The 21,291-nt window shown below is 42.4% G+C and overlaps 1 protein-coding gene across 6 annotated transcripts in view; it reads right to left on the bottom strand.

Moving 5' to 3' along the window:
* The window catches only part of NCOA1 (nuclear receptor coactivator 1), a 364,761-nt gene that overhangs the window by 100,445 nt on the left and 243,025 nt on the right, over positions 1–21,291 (bottom strand). For all 6 annotated transcript variants that reach the window (XM_054988465.1, XM_054988472.1, XM_054988447.1 and 3 more), the window contains one exon: positions 8,065–8,170. In XM_054988465.1, the coding sequence (XP_054844440.1) occupies positions 8,065–8,153 (89 nt within the window). In that variant the 5' untranslated portion in view covers positions 8,154–8,170. The remainder of the gene's footprint in view (positions 1–8,064; positions 8,171–21,291) is intronic.

Genomic DNA, 21,291 nt, shown 5'->3' on the forward strand with positions numbered 1-21,291 from the left:
TTTTCACACGTGTTATTGCTTAGATTATTTTACCAAGTATTTATCACATTCAGCTATTTTTGTACATGAGATTTTGTGGATAATTCTTATACTGACTGAAATCTAGGGCATTTTGGCTGTAGCATAGGAGCACCTAATCAAAACTCTCTCAACAGTCTGGACTCCTCTTCTTTTTGTACCTCACCATCCCATGGCCAGCTCAACAATTATTAACACAAAGCAACCACACAGTTGATCAAGTTATAAAGAGGCCGATAAAGGCAAAAATAAATTGGCAGATTGACAGTGGAAAGAAATTGTGACAGCACCATGCCAAGAAACTGAGTTAATAAGATAAAAGGCTGAAGTGAATTAAGAAAAGGGCAATCAATCTGTTTGCAAAAGCTGCTAAAGTAATCGCTTTATAAGCAAGTCCAAGAAACATCTGATATGCCACACAACTATGCAGATAAAGAGTGAGCAGCTTCCATTTGGCTTTCATTATCAACTTCTTGCACTTTGCAAAACGTCCCTATAGTGCCTTTCTGGGCCGTTCCCACCCACCCCCCACCCCTGTGCAACAACTGCAATGGTTAGTTGCTCTGTGGGATCCAGATGCCTTCCCTCAAGGCTGCATGGGGAGTGGGGGAGAGAGATCATCTATTTGTACAACTGTGATAATTTTGTTGCTGGGGGAAAATGCAATACCACCATTGTCAGCTTATTGATAGTGAGTGCTATGTGGCTGCACCATTTTCATGGCCACTATTGGATAGTACTGATGATATCACCAATGGATGAGAGAGATGATTTTTCAGTCCATCTGTTCACACTGTTTCTATCCAGGTCAAGCAGCAAAGCTCTTATCCTAATTTTTAAAAAATGTAGCCCCAACAACAGCAAGCCTACTGTGTTCCCCCAGAGTAATACCTGGTCATTTCATGAAAGTGTTTGCTTTTTTAAAAATGTGGTTTTTAAAATGCTTTTCTTGCAGGCGACAAAGATGTCTCAGGTTCATGAAATTCATTCTGTCTTTAAGGTACCACACGATTCTTGGTTGTTTTGGATGCAGTAGATTTAACATGGACTTCCCCTCTGCAATCCTTTTAAAATGTTAGAACATAAGAGAAGCCATGTTGGATCAGGCCAATGGCCCATCCAGTCCAACACTCTGTGTCACACAGTGGCCCAAAACCAGGTGTCCTCAGGAGGTCTGCCAGTGGGGAAGGGACACTAGAAGCCCTCCCACTGATTGCCCCCCCCAAACACCAGGAATACAGAGCATCACTGCCCTAGACAGAGAGTTCCATCTATACCTTGTGGCTAATAGCCACTGATGGACCTCTGCTCCATATGTTGTGCTTTGAAGGTCGTATACTACTCTGCACTCAAGCACTGGTGGCTGTAGCCAGCCCAATCATAATGATGGTAGTGATTAAAAGTGGCAAAATGTATTATATTCTTTTTAAAACTTGGGAAAGCCCAAGATTTCCCAAGAATAGATTTTCTCTGACTGTCTATGGGAGGAAAATAATTTTTAGGAAAGTCATGCATGTATTTTGATGGCAGCAAAATTAAAAGAAATAAAGCAGTAGATCGACTTGTACAAGGAATTCATTTCAGGAATTAAAAACACGAACATACACACTCACAACTCAATGCTCTTGTTGCTATGGCAACAGTTAAACTGTAGAAGAGGGAAGGCCAATTTTCCTTACATAAAAGCATCATCAGGCATGACTTCAGTAGGCTAATCTTTCTACTGCTCCAAATGTCATTATCAGCAATTCTTAAAACTTTCTAGGCTTCAATGCAGGGAAAAAATTGATATGAGTAGGACAAAATTTAAAACGAGGGCTGATAACTGATTAAAAATAGCTAATTAATTGCATACATTTCAATGGATAGTTTAATTAAATAATTAAGTTGATATAACAATTCATTAAAATAGTTCTGAGGAACACAATGTTTTTAAAGATACACAGACATTCTAGCCATCATAAAAGAGGCATTTCCTCTTTCATGAGAAGCATGATGCCTCTTCTAAGGAAACGTATGTGAGGATTTCCTCCATTCTGTTCCACTATTGTTCTGCTCTGCCATGAGTTTCACTCTGCCTTCCTCCATTCTGCATGGAGAATTTCTGCAATCCCAGCTGATCCCAGGGAGGGTGTAGAAACTCTGAACCAGTGCCTGCAGGCACTTTTGGAGTGAATGAGGCTCACAAATTGAAGCTTAATCCCAACAAGATGGAAGTGTTACTGGTTATTGGACACCACAGTGCCTTTTTAGTAAAGGATTAAGTAGTGTCCAATTGTTGGCATTGTACCTTACAAGATGCATCTCTTAAGCATATGCTTTGGACATGTCTAGTTATTCAATCCTTTTGAAATGAAGTCATTACTCATAATAATTTTGTATACTCATTTGTATAGGATACTCATTTATTTTGAGGATGTTTAAGTACTTTTAAACTATTTGCCTGTCTCATGGAACTTAACTGATGGTCAACGAAAATGGATCCTCCATGCCCTTATAGTTTCTAAAAGACTTATACTACAGCACTGGAAAGATGAAAGCCCACTTCCCGTAATTTACTGGATTGAGGACCTTATAAATTTATCAACATTTGAGCATAATCATATATAGATGACGATTGTGTATTATTTTTAGACATCCAGAGACCTTTTATAGAAGCTTATGTGTAGAGCTGGACCACTGGTTCTTGTTTCTTTCTTTTTTGCTTTGCACAAATAATTTTTTTTAAAAAATACAAGATGGAAGTGTTACTGGTGAGTGGAAGGTATGACCCAGAATTTAAAATGTCACCCATTCTGGATGGGGCTGCACTCTCCTTGAAGGAACAGGTCGGTAGTCTTGGACCCAGGCCTACTGCTGGATATGCACGTGGTAGCTGTGGCCAGCAGAGCTTTTTACCAGCTTTGACTGGTTAGTCAGCTGTGGCCTTTCCTGGGCAAAAAAGATCTGTACACTGTGGTACATGCTTTCATTACGTCTAGATTAGACTACTGCAATGCGCTGTACTTGGGGCTGTCCTTGAAAAATGTTCAGAATGCTCCATCCAGCCAGGATGTTGACTGGAGTGGTTCGCTGGGAACATATCACTCCTGTCTCGGCTCATCTACATGGGCTCCCAATCTGTTTCTGGGCACCATTAAAGGTGCTGCTGCTGACATTTAAAGCCGTATATGATTTGGGACCAACAAACCTGAAGCACCACTTACTCTCTTATGAACCTATCCAACTACTGCAGTCATCTTCTAAGGCCCTGCTTTGGGTGCCCCGCCTTCTGATTAGGCAGGTGGCAACCTGGGAGAGGGCCTTCTCAGTAGTAGCACCAAAACCCTGGAACTCTCTTCTCCCTAGGGAAAGTCGCCTGTCCCTTTCTGCTGATGTGTTCTGCCAGCGGGTGAAGATTTTTTCTTTCCTCTTGGCGTTCCCTCAGTGATCCCTCCTCTCTCCCCAGTGTTTTTAGCTGTTGTTTTTATCTTTTGTATTTATTTTAAATTGTTTTAATGATGCCTTTATGAGCTGGTTTTAATGGTTTTTGAGATGATATTTTAATTTGTATGTTTAAAAACATGTTCTAGTGTCATAGTTTTCCTTCCTTCTATTTTACATCCTTTTAAAATATTCCCTAACATATGAACATTTCAGAACTATTATAGTCATGAACAAGAGTACTATTGCAAAAATTTCATGAACTTTTTTATTTTTTTGATTCTGGACAATGAGTGAAAGAATGTTTGTACATACTGTGTGGGGAACTTCTGCATCAAAGGTGGCACTGGGATTAAATAAATAAACTAACGAAAGGGTAATACAAACTTTCCAAATATCAGATGGGAAGCTAAAGTTTCATCATCACATCTGAACAAGATATGGGCGGGGGGGGGGGGCAGACTACACTTAACAACCTCATACATCAGGTGGCCATGTAGTCTGTCTGTAGCAACAGAAAAGAACAAGAGTCCAATAGCACCTATAAGACTAACACAATTTGTGGTAGGGTATGAGCTTTCCTTTTTTAAAATTAATATAAAATTTATTTATTTTATTTTCACAGTCTTTTTCACTGCCCTGGTTTGTAGTCACCTTGCTAAACTTTTTCATAATAATCTTTATTTTATTAATAAGATTAAAAGCCCAATAAAGGGGCAGAGAAAAGAAAAATTAAAGAAAAAAGGATAGAGAGAAAAAGAAAGAAATAAAAATTAAAGGAAAAACAAAAAATAATAATTCATATTTCATTTTCCTCTACAACACTTATTATATCTTTACACACATTATACTTGTAGTTTTAATACCTCTAAAATTTACCTTTTCAATACTGCCCCCCCTTATATTTATTTTCCCCAAGTTTATCTTAGAAATCAAAACCACAAATCATCAATTCATTTTTTCTTGTCTCACTCAGAAAGTCAATAAGAGGTTTCCAATTAACCATGAAAGTAGAGTGTTTTATCTCTAATCAGAGCTGTAAGTTTAGCCATCTCCGCTAACTCCATCATTTTCACAATCTAGTCATCCACTGAAAGCAATACTGTATTTTTCCATGTTTGCGCATATAAAAGCCTAGCCACCGTTGTCATATATAGTAATAGAATACCATGTTTGTTTTCCAACTGTTTGTCCATTAGACCCAACAAAAAGGCTTCTGGTTTAAATTGTATACTGATCTTCAAAATGTTCTGTATCATTCTATGAATTTATGACCAAATTATTTTTGCCTTAAGATAAGTCCACCAGAGATGATAAAATGTTACTTCACGTTGCTCAGATTTCCAACATATGTTTGACAGGGTATGAGTTCATGAGCCACAGCTCACTTCTTCAGATAACTCATACTTTTCTTCAGATATCTGATGAAGTGAGCTGCGGCTCACGAAAACTCATACCCTGCCACAAATTTTGTTAGTGTTATAGGTGCTACTGGACTCTTGTTCTTTTCTATAACCTCATAAAAATTTTTTTAACATATACTGCAATATGAGATATTATTTCTATGCCAAGACAAATTCCAATACACCTAGAGGTAGAAACATTTTTCCCCACATAAACAAGAATATGGCAGCTTCAGATCATAGAGAGAACAAGTGGGAATCATCACTGCTGGAAACGAGACCTACCTTATCTACAAAAGTTGTATTTTCTCCTTCTTTGGAATGGGTGCAGCTGCAGAAAACTGCATGGCACATTTTAATCTAGATCAACCTCACCTTTACAAGATAGATGCATCAACAATGAAGGGTTTTATACTCTATGGGGTCATTCAGGGGCAAAAAAATTGACAAGCCCCAAATGCTTGGATTGTTGCCTTTTCAAACCTGGAGATTTTCATGCACAGTAATTCTTACTGTGAGGTTTCAAGGGAGTTTGTGAGAGTACATACATCCAAAGAAACCAGATGGTACTTTTTCTACAGGCAGATGCACTTACACTGCAATCTTTTGCATAGTTACTCCATTCTAAATCAATAGACTCAGACTGGAGTAACTGCAAAGGATTGTATAGTTAGCTGCATAGACAATTTTTTGTTGCTGCACTTGCTAATGCTCAGGAACAGGCCAGCACATATTTAGCTAGGAAACACAAACATATCCCACAGAAAGAAGTGCAGAAACGCAAACTGTGTTCATTTGCTCTATGTTATGAGCTGCTACAGAAATAAGTCACATGCATAATCATGGTTTGTTCATTACTTAATAAATACAGTTGGGGGAACAGTAAACAATTGCATGCATTTACTATATGCATTCTGTTCAAGCTCCTAAAATCAAAGCCCAAAAGAAAGTTGATTCTATACTATTAGTGCCAATCTGGAATGAAATTTGGGTAGGGAAATTATCAAAAGCACCTCTACTTTCAAGATGATACTAGATACCCATTTTTTTTAAAAAAAATGATCAGCACTGGAGGGGGAAAGCCTTCTGCCCATTTAATTTAATGTATTTATTTACGACATTTCTACCACAACTTTTGTGCTAGTGGGGATCCAAAGCGGCTTACATTGTTCTCACAACCACTCTGTGATGCAGGTTAGGATGTGACTGGTCACCCACCAATTCTCACTCTGTCATGAATTCGAACCTAGGTCTCCCAGATCCTAGTTGAGCTCTCTAATTACTACACTACACTGGCTACTGTCAGATGCGCCCTGCTTATCTGCCATGTATGTCTATTATACTCTGTACTCTGGGCCTCTGAGAATGTGTAAAGAACTATCTGGGTAACTGTCTATGTAGCTAAGGGTAGCTTATCTTGCAGGTGGCTGCTTTTGCTTTCTCGACTGTCATGGGAAAGTGTCCTTGGAATGCTGGCCGGAGCCGTATCTCCCTGAGACATTAAATTAACTCATCCTTGTCTTCCCTTTCCCTAACCCCACCAATTTCCTAGGCCCTGCGCATCTAATCTGGTGGTCCAGATTAATAGCTCAATGGGAAGTGATAAAAAACCCTGGACAAAGCAAAAGAGGATTATAAAAAACAGGCAGACAAAAAAAGGTGTGACCCATGGAAATTACAAATGGGAGACTGTATGTACATATCCACCAAAAATCTGCAGGCGGAACAACCAAGTTAAGAAACTGGGGTGGAAATTCCTAGGACCCTTCCCGGTGGTGAGGGTGATCAATGAAGTAACTGTGGAGGTGAAACTACCAAAATATCTGAAAAATGTCCACCTTGTATTTAATTTCAGCCTCCTGAAGAAAGCCCCCTCCCTGGATAAATGGCACCCGAAACAAGGAGTCCCCCTCCACCCCCCGATTGTGAATGGACAACCACACTATGAAGTTGAAGACATTTTGGACTCTAAATTTAAAAGGGGTGAACTGTTTTACCTGATTCAATGGGTCCACTTTGATAAAAGTAATGTGGAATGGGTAAAAGCTACTGATGTTAACGCCTCCAAATTGGTACGCAGATTTCACAAAGTCTACCCGGAGAAACCGGGTCCCCTGTGAGGGGAGGGGCATCTTGGGAGGGGCAGTATGTCAGATGCGCCCTGCTTATCTGCCATGTATGTCTATTATTCTCTGTACTCTGGGCCTCTGAGAATGTGTAAAGAACTATCTGGGTAACTATCTGACTATGTAGCCAAGAGTAGCTTATCTCACAGGTGGCTGCCTTCACTTTCTCGACTGGCATGGGAAAGTGTCCTTGGAATGCCAGCTGGAGCCGTATCTCCCTGAGACATGAAATGAACTCAATCTTGTCTTCCCTTTCCCTACCCCCTCTAACCTCCTAGGCCCTGCGTGCCTAAATTCTAATGGCCTTTATCCCAAGTCGGGAATCCTGCCCTATAACTAACACTGCTTTGCCCATTTATGTCACTTCTGCCAATGCTGCTGTCTGAGTGCACTGATACTGATGGATCTCTAATAAAGAAACTTTTACTGTCCTGTTGAATTGTCTGCAGTGAAGTAATGGGGGATCTAACTGGCAGAGCCTGATAGCTACATACTTTAAAAATTGATCAAAAGACATTTAATTGATTCATCTGAACCATTAAATGATATTGCAAACCTAGTTAAAACCTGGTCCTTGGGTGAGATAACTTTAAGAGGCTTCCATTACCTGTCCGGGGGGGGGGGGAGGGGGAGAAGCAAAATTATCACCCACTTAAATGAAAAAATAGAACACTATAACTCTAGAGAAACAGCCACCTCTAAGGTTTTAATTAGCACTGAGACTTTAGGGTGCGAGTTAAGTATTATATTTAATTGGAGTGTGTGCATGCTTGTTTTTGGCTTTGTAATCTGATCAGCCCTAAATAATGGGTTGAGCTAGAAGCCTGAATTGATAAATAAATTTAAACAGTTTCAACAAGCAACCACCAGTTGCTCCCCAAGAATCAAGAGCAGCAGATGGCGACTTGTGTTCCATCTTCCACAGTAGCTACTCAAAACACTCATAGCCAAACCCTGGTGGGAAGTGTGAACTTGTTTGAGTGGATGAAATCTGCTCCCATCTGCTTGTGCAGAATAAGAGAATTAGAAAGACAAAACAACACGCACATACACACACACAGAGAGAAAGAACAAAGCCACAAAACCATATATACCTCTGGGCTAAAGCGTCGCACGGCGACCCCTTCCTCTTTTGGGAATCCGGGTTAGCCGGGTCCGTTGGGTTGTTCCCAAGGCCACTCATGTTGAGATAGTTCACACCTGAGGAACAGCAAGGGGAAAAAAAAGTAAGGAGTGTAACAGCACAAAGGTGATAAGAAAAAGATAATAAGCAATTTCGCCCACAGCAGGTTCAGGAAGTGTGACTCAAGGGGACAAAGGAGGCCACTGTCCAACAGTGTCATTTCTCTTCCAATAGCCACAATACAGTGCAGCCAAATTTTGACTCAAAATGTTTACCACTCATTATTTATTCTGTCAGTTTTGCAGAACTTCCTGGGGAGAAAAAAAATGTTGCCCACGTCCTGGCCCTACACATAGAAGCAGCTGATGAGGGAGCTAACTGGGGCTCATATCTCCCAAGGTCTTAAACATAGCCACATGGCTCAGACAAGAAACTTTCTTCGACACTCACCAATAACAAGGGATACAGGACTTCCTATCTCTATGTTAAAGGCCCCCACCTTGACCTTTAAATACTGATTACAATGCACCACTTTGAAGACAGTGGTAGCAAAGTCATATACCGCCATAAGTTTTTTAGAGAGAAATTAGTCCTAGATTGGGCAATCAAGCCCAAATTTGGTACACCCAAATAATCAAGCAGATCCTGAGAAAAACCATGCTCTGCATAGCCCTAAAGCAGGGGTCTCCAGCCTTTTTAAGCTTGCAGGAACATTTGGAATTCTGACAGTGTGTGGTGGGTACAGCAACAAAATGGCTGCCACAAAATGGCTGCTGCAGGAGGTGGAGCCAGCCCCAAAATGGCTGCTACAGCTTACCTTCAGTAAGACAGTGAAGATCCTTGTGCTGTGGAAACAGCTTCTGCCAAAGCAGTATTTTTAAAAATCCACACAGCCAATCAAATCTCTAAAGGCAGAAGTCATGTTTGGAAAAAGCCCCACATGGTTCCGCCCACTGTCTAAAACACTTGGGGACCCTAGGAAAGCTGCTGGCGGGTGCAATGGTGCCCATGGGCACCATGTTGGGGACCCCTGTCCTAAAGGAACATTTTGGCAGCCTGGGTTTTGACACTGGTTTTGGCTCTCGTCTTTAGTTACAATCATCCACAAATTCTCAGACTAAGTTTTCAAAAACTGGTGCCTTCAACAAACAACACTGCTTTAAAAAGCAAAAGATTGGGTTAAAGAAGTAAACAGAAATACCATCCCCTCTTTAATACTTTTATCAATTTCAGTTTTCACAGAGAGATCCTGCCAACACATTGTCAGCAGGACATTTGTGTGGGTATGAATATCCCCCTAGCAACTGACCCTACAGAGGGTAAAGGTAAAGACAGTCCCCTGTGCAAGCACTGAGTCATTACTGACCCATGGAGGGATGTCGCATCACGACATTTTCTTGGCAGACTTTTTGTTATGAGGTGGTTTGCCATTGCCTTCCCAAGACCCTACAGAGACTAGCAGTGAAATCCTAAGCAGAGTTGCTCTAGTTGAAGTAGTTTCAATGGAAACTACTGCTGAGTAGTAAGTGAGGTCAGGATCATAGTCTGTGCTTGTTACTAATGGCAGACAATTACTCCTTTGCTCAAAACAACTTTTGCAGCATTCAAAGAAGCAGGCTCCAAGCTTGCAGCTTTTGACACGTAACATTTCAAACAATCTAGTCATTCTGAAATGATTCCACATGCAGCACCCCATCATATTTTGTCGAAGCCTGAGTCACTACTGCCAGAGATCTTCCTAGCAGTATTACCATCACAAATCAATACCCCTCCCTTTTGTGCCAGTAGCAGTAGAAACCTCAGTAAGCTGTCCTAATTTATGAGGGGCAATATAATGAAGAACAAGAGAATCATTGGTCAGGAACCAGCAGCCCAGCAAGAGGATGACTTCAAATCTCATTGTATTCTCCTATTTGGCATATTTGAAGTTGAAAATGATGCCCAAGCTAATGCAATTAGGGAGAAAATCATGGCTCTTCAGATATCCAAGACTGTAAAACTCATCTGCTCTGGGTACAAGAGCGGCATATTTATTTTAGACTCAAATTTTACTTGTTGCTCACCCGTTTCCTTCAGAACTTTCCACCATGCTTTACCCACTGCTTTTTTATATCCTTGGTTCCTTTTCAAGAAAATTTAAATCCACACCAGAAATTATTACACCAATGTGAAAACTTTTGCTCATGCCAGCCACGAAAACATCCAAACAAACCTTGAAACATTGTTAATGAAGGCAAGATCCTTTATTCAAAAGGAGTGGTTTTTCAGGATCGTGGCCACAAAATAGCCTCCCCCATCTAATTCTGAGAGAAGTCAAGAAGACTGACCTTGACACTGTAAGTACAATAAAATGCAGGGAAGTTATGAAGAGAATTGCAGGCTTAGCTGAAATCTTTGGCTCCATTCAGCCTCTTGATGTAATATGTTCAGGGTTGCTGCTTTTTAAAAAATTGTAAATCCAGTTTATTTTGCAACAGCCCTTGCCAATGCTGTCAAGCCAAAAACAATTTAAGCTATCCTAAAAATAACTCTGATGGTTCACTTGGAAAATTATTTGACCCCGAGAGCTCAAAAAGGAGGCCTCTGAGTCTGAAGGTGATGATTACTCAATCTGATGGTGTGGCACCAGGCAGGGAGGCATTCGGTGAGGCGTCCATGATTTTTGCACACAAACGATCCGTGTGCTGCCCTTGCTCCACGGGCCCTACTCTTAGGGTACAGGGTTGTAATTGAGAAGACATCCAATTCTTAAGAACAACAGCAGGGATTTTTTAAAAGGGGGGGAGAAGGAAGCTGAAACTCTTCTAACAGTTTGGAAGGAACGTTATTAATGCTTTCTCTTGTGGAAGCCAGTGTGTCCTTGTGGGCACGGTGTTTATGGTACATGTGCCTGGGATCACACATAGATTTATTGGGTGACCTCAGGCAAGTCTTACTCTGTCTTAGCTCCTCAGCTGCAAAAGAGGAAATAGGTTCGACCTCACAGGAATATGTCAGGTCATCTTCTAGCACAACCAAAGGGAAATATATCGAAATACAGATAAAGAAATGGGCAAGAGATAGACCAGGTGGGGTGAGGGTGTTGTGCAGCAGCCATCCACCCTTATTAGGTTATATGGGGCATATGGATGAGAAAATCCTTCTCAGCAGCATGTTCTTCCCTTCCGTGCTGGGCTCCCCAATCCTGCTTGTGGGCTGAACACAGGAAAGAAAGTTCCCCTCTTGTCACTTATGTATTCTGGTCTGCTTTACTTTCAAAAACTCTTCAGAAGTTGAGCAAGGAAGGAACAACTGGGGGATAGCAAGGAAACTTGCCCTAGCTCTGATGTTCCAGTTTGGTTTTTGTCCCACTAACTCAACTGCCTGCCTTCCTTCGTCCTGGCCCAGAGTTGCCACCTTGAGTGTTTGCCTCTGCAATGGATACATAACCCAACTATTTATGTCATGAAGAGACAAAGAGCGGGACCACAAGTGACGCCTGACACAGGTTGGACACTTGCCAGCTTCCCTCAAGTTTTGGCGGGAAATGTAGGCAACTTGGCGGAATGTTGGACAAGTGACAGTTGAAAAGTCCATTGGACAGCAGTCGGAGAGTCAAGCTGCAAGACCAGGATGCCTACATTTCCCATCAAAACTTGAGGGAAGCTGACTAGTGTCCAACCTGTGTCAGGCGTCTCTTGTGGTCCCGCTCTTTAAAGAGTCACTGAGAACTCCAGAACTGTGAGCAGGGACCCTTTGGCACTTTCTCCTGGGATGCTTGAAACTATTGTTGAAGTCTGACCAACGATTACCGTATTTAAGTGGAAATTCTACAGCCATAGGGATAGTTCACTGCATTAGTTCCAGCAGTGAATCAGGGGGAAACTGTTAGCTCAATTATCCTTGCATCCACAGGTAGTGAGATGCCAAATTAGGGAGCTGCTCCCAAAATACTGTCAAATTCTGGAAAAGTTCCTATTTGGACAACTGTGATTTATTGTTCTGGTTGCCATTATCCAAATGGCTTCCATCTGTGCAAATGCAGGCAAAGTCTCAATTAAAAGTAATTAAGAGCACACTTAGCAAGCCAAGAAGACACATCTATACTGCTCCCCTCCCAAGCACTTCATTGGTCGCTAACCTAAACACTTGGGACTGAAATCTCTATTTCTCAACTTTTGCCGGTTACTAAGAACTGAAACCACCTGTTTGTGCAGCAAAGCAAGGGGCAATAGACAATCCACTAAGTAAACAGCTTCACTGAGCTAGAGAAGGCAGAATTCTGACTTGGGTTTGTAAGTGGAATTTTCTGTTTCCGACCTCCCATTAACTGGAAAGTGTCAACAGTCCATGTGAAATGAGCCGCGTCAGTTACTAGCCAAAGAAAATAAGTGTGACGCTGCCTGGGGGTGGAGTGGGGAAAGGGCGAGAGTCCAAATCCATCTGTCACTGGATGAGCAAAAGACACCTGCTTCCAAGCCAAAATCCACTTGTGTTTTCATCTCACCTATTTCATGCAACCTTATCCCAGCAACTAGCGAATGCAGGCTTCCCTCTGCAAAGCAGGACACTGATCTTTGACTGGCAGGTCCCAAGCCCCTACCTTGTTACAGCATGATCCTTAACAGCAGTCTCCTGATTAGAATCAAAAGCAAGTTCCTATAATCCTCTAAAGCAACGTGGCTGTTATCTTCCCCCAGGCTGAGCATTACAGAGATGCTGACAGATGGAGCTACCGGCACCATTATATTGCACAATGCCTAGGAAAAGAATAATCTAGTGTATGGATGCAATTGTACTGCCCAATGGGTCCCTTTCTTAGGGTTCAGAAGCAAGACAGAAACCTACAGTTCTGCTTTTTAGAAGCACCTGCACAGTATCTTCTCACACTTCTGAACAGCTATCTTCAATGTGTGATCCTAGGGCATCTGGTATTGTGTTTCCGGGTCCATGCTTGCTGACTCATTTCCTGACTCCTTCCTTGTCCTTTTTCAAGTTTCCTGCACCTCTCTGTTCTATTTCACACACTTTCTGCTCTTTACTGCCACCTTCCACACTCCTGCCTTTTTGTTATCTGTCCTCCCCTCTTTCTGGAGTCTTTCTGCCCTATTGGACTTCTCTAGCCAGCTTTGAGGGGTGCTAAAGGCAATGGGCAGATGGAGAGCTTGCAGTGGTGGTGATGGGGAAGGATGAGCCAAGCTTCAGCTGCTTCCCATGTAATCCAGCCAGTAGCTACAGCATAAAGGGTAACAGGTGCCTGAGCTCTCAGCTTAACTCTGTTTGTTTTCATTGGTGGTGATGGGGTGTTTGACTGAAATGCCTGTGCAACAACAGCTCTGCCACCAGCTGAAGGGGGGCAAGGAGACTGTTACTGACTATAGAAGGAAATGAAGCATTTACACTTCCCTGATTTCAGGCAAGGAAACCCACCCCACCTTCCTAGCACCTGCCATATGCAGAACATCTTCTTACACATCTAAAACAAAATCCACTGTACACAATACTGGCTTCAAACGATATCCATTATCAGGCTTCCTGATCCCACAAAGACTTGGAGATAATAACTACAACCACTAATTATTTCAGTTGCACAAATATTTAAAAAGCTCAAGCAACTGTCCTATTACATGGGTCATTTTCTTTACTCCCTTCAAAAATTGAAGCAATTTCCACCTCCCAAATATTTAATTATTTTCATTTTTAAAGGATGTATGGGAAGGGAACTGAGAAACACTGACTATCCACACTCCAGTAAATATATTTAAAATGGACAATTTCCACACTCCAGGAGAAACAACAACTTTGAAGTGCCCCCATGGCAGCTATTTTATGGTGGCACGCCTACCCTCTCTCAAAATTCCAAAGTGCCTACAGGCTCAAAGTTGGGGGCAACAACTTTTAAAGTTCTATGAAGATAATATAAATTTGTCAGCCTTCAAATGTGTTTTTTTTAAAAACCGCTCCCAAGTACAAGCGAGGGGGGGGCTTGTTACTCGTTCAGGAATGAGTGAATGAGTGTGCAAGTGGCCACCTGTAAGCTCTAAAATACATGTGCAAAGAGAAACCCTGCAAAATCGTAAACTCAAGGGACGTGAGAATCTCCACCACTAACCCTCCCCACATGCTGACACTGGGACTCTTTATGTCCAGGGAAGAGACACCTACAGACCCAGTTCCAGCAAAGCATGCCTTGTATTGAAAGAGCATATCTGACCTGTGCAAAACATTACATGCAGACATGATTTGAAGGCGACTCTATGTTTATGGATATAGAGGCAATACAATTAGAAGCAGGTTATATGTCTTTATGTCACAGTAACAGCAAGGAAGGTGAGGCAGCTGTTACTACTATATTTACTACATACTACTATATTTACTATATGTTTAATAGGGGAGATTGCCTCAGGCATCAAAATCTCTTGTGCACAGGTTGTCTCCTCCTGAAAATGACCACTTATCATCTCTGTGGAAGCCATGCATTTGTTGTTTGCAATGCTTAAATACAAAGCTGTAAACAGCAACCATGCCATATTACAACCCAAAAATGATTCCTTCCTTTGAAAAATATTCTGAATGGATGAGACCACCTTTATTTTCAATATTACCTACAGACAGCAAACTGGGGCTCCAAGGAGATGAAAAGTGCAGCTGAGACCCAAGAAAGTTAATTGTGGTTTTGCTACTGATTTTGACATTCGAAAATTACTTGCCCATGGCCAGGCTCTCCAAAGAGTAGGCCATGCTTGTGTAATGACAGTCATCAATGCAAGATAAATGAGTGCAAAAGGCAGTCCTGATAGGAACCTCATGTTTTCCACTCCCGAGAGCAAATCCTTCGCACAGACGTCTGCCTATCTGGCTTCAGCCCTGAAGCTTAATTGACTGGTATTTACCAAGCACTTACGATCCACTTGGGGGAAGGTGCTACAGGAGTGAGAAGTATGAAAATTATTAGCTGCCAAGCTAGTGCTGAAAGACAAGGTCCTGCTCAGCAACTGGCCAGGAAGGCGCTCAAATTTTACACATTACAAGTACCTATGAAACACCACCAGCACTCTCTCATTCCATGTAGCAATTTGTTCTCTGGGAGTTGCCATCTTATCCTTCATGCTCCAAGTGGCAGAGTCTACGAAAGCAGCCAAGCACTGAAAACCACCATGAGCAGTCCACTGCACAGCTGCATCAAAGCCTGTCTTTAAGGTGGCATGAGCATCTACTTCCAAAATCTGACTGTAGTTTAAGAGGAGACCAGTCAAGTAGGGAAGGAGGAGAGCCTGCAGAGGTAGCCCAGCAAGTGTCTCAATAAAAGCCCTCAATAAAATCACTCTGAAGTAAGTCAAGGCCTATCCTGTTACATGTTTCCAATTCCACACTGAAAGCAACTCCTTTGAACAGTAAAAAAAAATAAAGAGTGCATGCGTCCTCCTGACAAGGCTTTCAGAGAAACTCTCTTCCACCTGGATGTCTCCACATTTATTTCTGGAGCCCTGCAACAAACAGCATTAATTATTAGCAACATGGTATGTCAACTCAAATACTTCCTGCTAAAACACCCTGTCTTGCAGGCTCTCCTATCATTTCCCCCAAAGGTGACTGTTCCTAAGATGATCCTCATATCTGACTCAATGGATCAAAAACTATCACTGTCCTAAATAATGACATTAAATGTATCTTCCTGGCTGGAAAACAAAAGAATAAGCAGAAGTGACTACTAAAATAATGTTGCTGGAGATGATAGCAAGATTAAAAAAAAATCCAGCAGCCATTTAAAACTTCAGCATTAACAACTGTTCTGCTCACACATATTTGTTCTGCATGTTGAGCATTTCGTTTTGCAAGTTTGCCTTTCAAGTGGCGTTCAACACAAGTCAGGGAGGTAGAAATAGGTTAATGCTGCAACAGCAAGACAAAGGACTGATCCTGACAGCCAAGGCCATTAAAGCAAAGTCAGTATGAAGGGATGAAGAAGTCCTCTGGTGTGCCATCAGGGAAACCGGTCATCCTCTCCAGCTCGAGACCACAGCAAGGGGACATTTGGTTCACATTGCCAGGTTTAGCTTTTTCCCTCCAGTGCCACAATGGCTGAAGCTGAAGGTGTAGTATTTATCCCAGTACACAAAGATCTAAAATGGAATATTTTTAAAAAAGACAGCCAGAGAAGTTCCTGCATGCAATGACCTTACAATATGAACTAACCTGGGAATCTGCACTGCTGAGAATAAGAGAGGGGCACAAGGCAGCAATGAATGAGTTCCCATCTTTTTGTCTGTGTTTCGCCTAGTACTTACTAGCCACATTTTTGTACCCAGGGCCTTCCTTGCTTCTGCTGCTTTACAGATCCCTCTATTATTAAGAGACATTATTTGAGTCACAGCCCCAGCTACTGTATTCTTTGTTTAAACTTCACTCATCCTGACTATAAACCCCACGCAGGGGCGGCATAAGCTTTTTGTCACCTCGTTCCCCTCTCTCTTTGCAGCCTGTATTCCCTTCATTATTTCCATTGCTCCAAAGTGGAAAGGGAGGGGGAGAAAGGCAGGGCAGCAATTAACCCCTAATAGGTGAAAGATCTACTGGTAAAAATATTTAGCAAATAATTTCTCCTGAACTTACACACAGAATCAGACCAATATTGGTTCATCTAGTCTAGTGAGGTCTACTATGATTGGCAGCTGCTCCTGGTAGCCTTTGAAACAGAGGCTTTTCTCATCCCTACTGCACGAAATCCTTCCTATGGGAGATGCCAAGGACTGAATTGTGGACCTTCTGCATGCAAATCAAGTATTCAACCATCAGTTCTGAACTTCACCCCCATTAAGGATTATGAAAAACAATCTTACTTTCAGCTCCTACAGTCCGAGAAGAAACCATAATCCTTGACTGACAATCAGTTGCTGAAAAATTCCTGGTCTGCCACCTTATGATTTCAGTTGTTTGAAGATGGCTACTCTGAGGTCTCTGATGAACTTACCAGAAAGGCTAAAGCATTCACCCACAGGCTTTTTAGAATTTTTGCTCTTTATGTCTGATTTATGTCAGTTTAATCTTTTTTTCCCCCCAAACACAGTCTCATCTAACCAACACAGACTTCCAAAGAATGTTTTCTGCAAGATACTGAATGTGAAATATTGGTAGAATGGCACAGGGAAGCACCCCCGATGTGGTGAATGGTGGGATTAGAGCCTCTGTCTATGGTGCCTAATGGATGTAAGTGGCCCTTTGTTCTGTTGCACGGCCTTGTGGCCTTCATGCGATTCTACTGTAATGTTTTTATTGCTCCTGAATAGGATCTGCCCTGTGCAATCTGCCTAGGAAACAAAGACTAGAAATTACTTTGGGGGGTAAAAAACCGGAACCTGGCAATTTTCCTAGGAAAAGGACATTCATAAATTTCGGTCAGCACTGGCACATCCAGACAATTGAACACGTAACATAATCAAACTTCACATTAACATTCTGGATTGCAAACTAAGGGCACGTCCAATAGGCAAGCACAGATTGATCCAGCCATGGTGTCATTCACTGAGTAACAAAAGAGAACAGAACAAAAATTGTATTTTGATGAGCTACCAAGTTCTATAAATGAGCAAAGCGGCTGGACTGGCAACATCCCTTGCATACATTAATGCAGTAGGAGAAAATTGACAAAACACTAAAAAGTCACTTCAACTGACGTATGATAAATGCCTACATCTCCATCGAGGTATCAAAGATTGGATTTCTTTTAACTTGGATTTGCCCACCTCAGTTTCAAATCTGAGGATTCTTTTTTTAAAATATACTACTTCCTGAAACATCTAATGTTGCAAAATCAGCGTGTTTTAAACTATCACAAACATGCCTTCTCTGCGATAGAAAAGCACCTTATACCTTTTTACTCATTAAGACATCACTGGGAATTCAAATCTACTTCTTTTCAACATCTGTTTCGCTTCAGCATGACAACATGATTTCATTACCATAAAGTTATGCTAATGGAAATGACACTAGATTTTTTTTTATAAATAGAGAAACAGCATTAAAAGCATGCATTTTTTAAAACAGAGAATACATCCCACGTGGTTGCTCTTCAAGTGGCAAATTCATTCTCCTTCATGGCGTAGTTTTAAATTCATTTCCCAGTGCAGACACTTTTTCACCAGCTCAAGCTGGTTCAATATGACGTATTTTGTTACTTCGTCTGTGGCTCTCAGATTAACACAGAAACTCTCCTTTCCAATGTCTTTCCACTAAAGCATAGGCAAGGATACCAGCAGCTCATATAAAGGTGGCTGGTAGACATGTCTGTTGCTAACTTGGCTAGACCACCTACCTAGAGACTCATGGTCAAGATGTTCTGTTGTGTTGCCAGAACTAGTCCAAGACATCTCAGTGCCTGAGCCATAAAATTCAAATTGCTCACACACATCCTCTACTCGCATTCTGACTGTATTCAAGCTTTGGGCTGTTTGAGACAAAAATGACCCAGGAAGTCAGTCCTTTGCTCACACCATCCCTCCCTTTTATGTGATGGATGAGATTGAAAAATCTCTAAATCTGCCCCAATGTCCTTTGGTCTCTTACCTACAACCCAAGATTCTTATTCAGGATTAAACTATGGTTTAAAATCTAATTTTGTGGTCAAAGAACAAATCACAGTTGGCTGTTTCACCCAATGCAGATGTCATGAGAAACTAATTTGTTCCAAAACATGAAGCTATCACATTTCCGCACCATGCATGAGAAACCAGGGGGAAAGGTGTCTGTGAACCTGTGAGCCATCCCAGAGGTTTCTTAATGACTTCTGAATGCAGCCTAATTAAGAAACAGCTACCATTTCTTTCACTCTGGTTGCACAGGAGAAATTTCTTGTGGATGTGCTCAAACACAGTGCTTAAATTGGAGGGGGAGGGGGTTTAATGCCACAAGCTCCTTCCCACCAATTTGTCCTCTACTGCACTGTTATAAAAGCAATATGTAAGTGGACTGTCACAGAAGGTGGGGGAAGAGCCTCCTCCCCCACAATTATTTGAGCAGTACTCTAGTGTCAAATCTATGTGTCTCCTGAACTGCCACCCTTAATCGCATCCAAAATCTACGCTATTCTGCTATATAAATGCATGAGGGGCACAGGGCACTCCCCGCTTATGCACGAGCTTAAATTGTACATAAGAGATAATCTTAACTTAGCTCAAATGTTGCTCATGCAACCTATAATTGTATGACTTCTTTGCTACTTGAGCACTGTTAGTAGAAATAATTTGCAGTACAGAAAGGTATAGTTTTAAAGTAACAATAAAGCACGGTATAACAAGAGAGTTACCTATCCGATAGAATACAGGCATCTAGAAACCTGTCTATATAAATTAATGCAGGTGCAGGTGCACTTGTACTTCTGTCACATTTCATCTCCTTCCACTTTGGTCATTGCTATCCCAGGACAAACCTTTGCTTGTTTCCTGGGTACACACATTTTTTCCTCCAAGAACTGCAGCTGCAGGGACGTTTTGCTCCCTAAGAAATGTTGAATTTGCACAAGTACAATTATGCACCAATACCAGCTCCAATAAGCTGATGCAGTGTACCAAAAAGGGTGGGGGCAAACAGGACAAAGAAAGAACCTTGATCCAGGGTCATGAAGGAACAGGGTTTGGAAACTGTGAAATAGCCAGGCAGCCACAGTGAAGCTGTTTTACCAATGCCATTTTAATCATTCTCCCTAAACTGGTATGTGCTCTGCTGGAGAAAACTACAGACAGTTTTCAAATCGCGATCAGCAACATTACAAAGGAGAAAGGGTTACATCCCTCAACAGCCTCCCCAGACAGCAATTTACCACTTAAAAAAAAAACCTTCAGAAATTTATTCATGGATCTCCTAGCTTCTCTTCCAGTTGTTGCCAAGTAGGTCCCCTCCCCTGCTTTAAGGCCTGCCATGAACTGTGTTAAAGTTTCCTGCATTGCTGTTTCACTGCTACATCAAAGATTGCTTTGCACGTGTGTGCTCTGATACATGTGTCAGTTTCCTGCCTGCGTGTCAATTACCCTGCTGCTGCAATAGACTGTGTAGTTTACTGACTCCATGTTTGGATAACTGCACAAAGGACTCTCTTTCTGGGCAGCCCTGCCCTGACCTGTATCTGGAATTCCCAGTGTGTGTTTGGACTCTGTTACAAGTGTGCCCCGTGCCTGCATTGCCATCTGCCACCGACCGTGCCTGTTCCCTGCTTTGGACTGTGTTTTAAAGTGTTGTTCCCCCTGCCTCCATGGAAGCCTGCCTCATATGGGCCCAAGCCGCTGCTAGCAGCCGGGCGCCTGCCGGGGAAACCTCCAGCGAGCCTGGCTAGGCGCTCCCTGGTCAGTTCCCGCCTGGAGCCTCCCGCGAGCCGGTCCCCGAGCTTGCCCTCGCTACCGGGCAGCCTGCAAACCAGCCCAGCTATGCCCCGCCGGCATCCATGTTCTTAGGCAGCCAGAAGACCCTGGGAAGAAGACTGCTTTGGGAAGCCATTTCGGCGAAGCGGGCACACCACGTCCGCAGCGAGAGCCCCTCGCCCCGCTCTGCATATCTTGGGAGCCGCCCCGGAGAAGAGCTAAGTGCTGACCATCCCAAGCACTTAGAGAATGCATCTCAAAGGAACCTCCGCATTCCAGAAGCTGATGACATCAGGACAAGCCCTGTCCGCTGGAACATCCTTTCAGCCCACTTGGATTTCCCCCTCCCTCTTTTGTCCCCTCTTCCTGAGGTGTCACTTATCACGATCTGATTACCAAAGTGGCCCATCTAAGCCATTCAGTAGCCCATTAGAACCTTTGTTTTAATCTGTGAGAACCACCAAGTACAGCACCAGCCCCAGGGTACGTTTTGGGGTATTTAAGCTGGTCTCCCAGACCACTCGGTGCCTAGGCCATTCCCATCCAGAACCCCTCGCTGTCCGTGGCCTCGGCCATTCCCTATCCAGACTTCCTTGCTGTCCGTCTGTGGTTCCAGTGCTGGCATTGGACCACCACCCTCGCTGCTGTGTCTCTGCTTCGCTCCAGGATTGTGAGTATTTCCCTTATCATCGTTGGGAACCCGCTAATGCGAACGTCTCTGTATTTCCTACTCTGTATTTCCTAGATCTTGTGTGTTCCTTGTATGATTGTGCAAGTTAGGCTTACGCCACACCAAATACACGTGTTTGGAACTTATTCGTTGTCTGCCTCTTTTTCACTAGAGTGTCTGGGATCGGGACCTCCGTAAA

This window comes from Eublepharis macularius, chromosome 1 (assembly GCF_028583425.1).
Source record: "Eublepharis macularius isolate TG4126 chromosome 1, MPM_Emac_v1.0, whole genome shotgun sequence".
Taxonomy (NCBI): domain Eukaryota; kingdom Metazoa; phylum Chordata; class Lepidosauria; order Squamata; family Eublepharidae; genus Eublepharis; species Eublepharis macularius.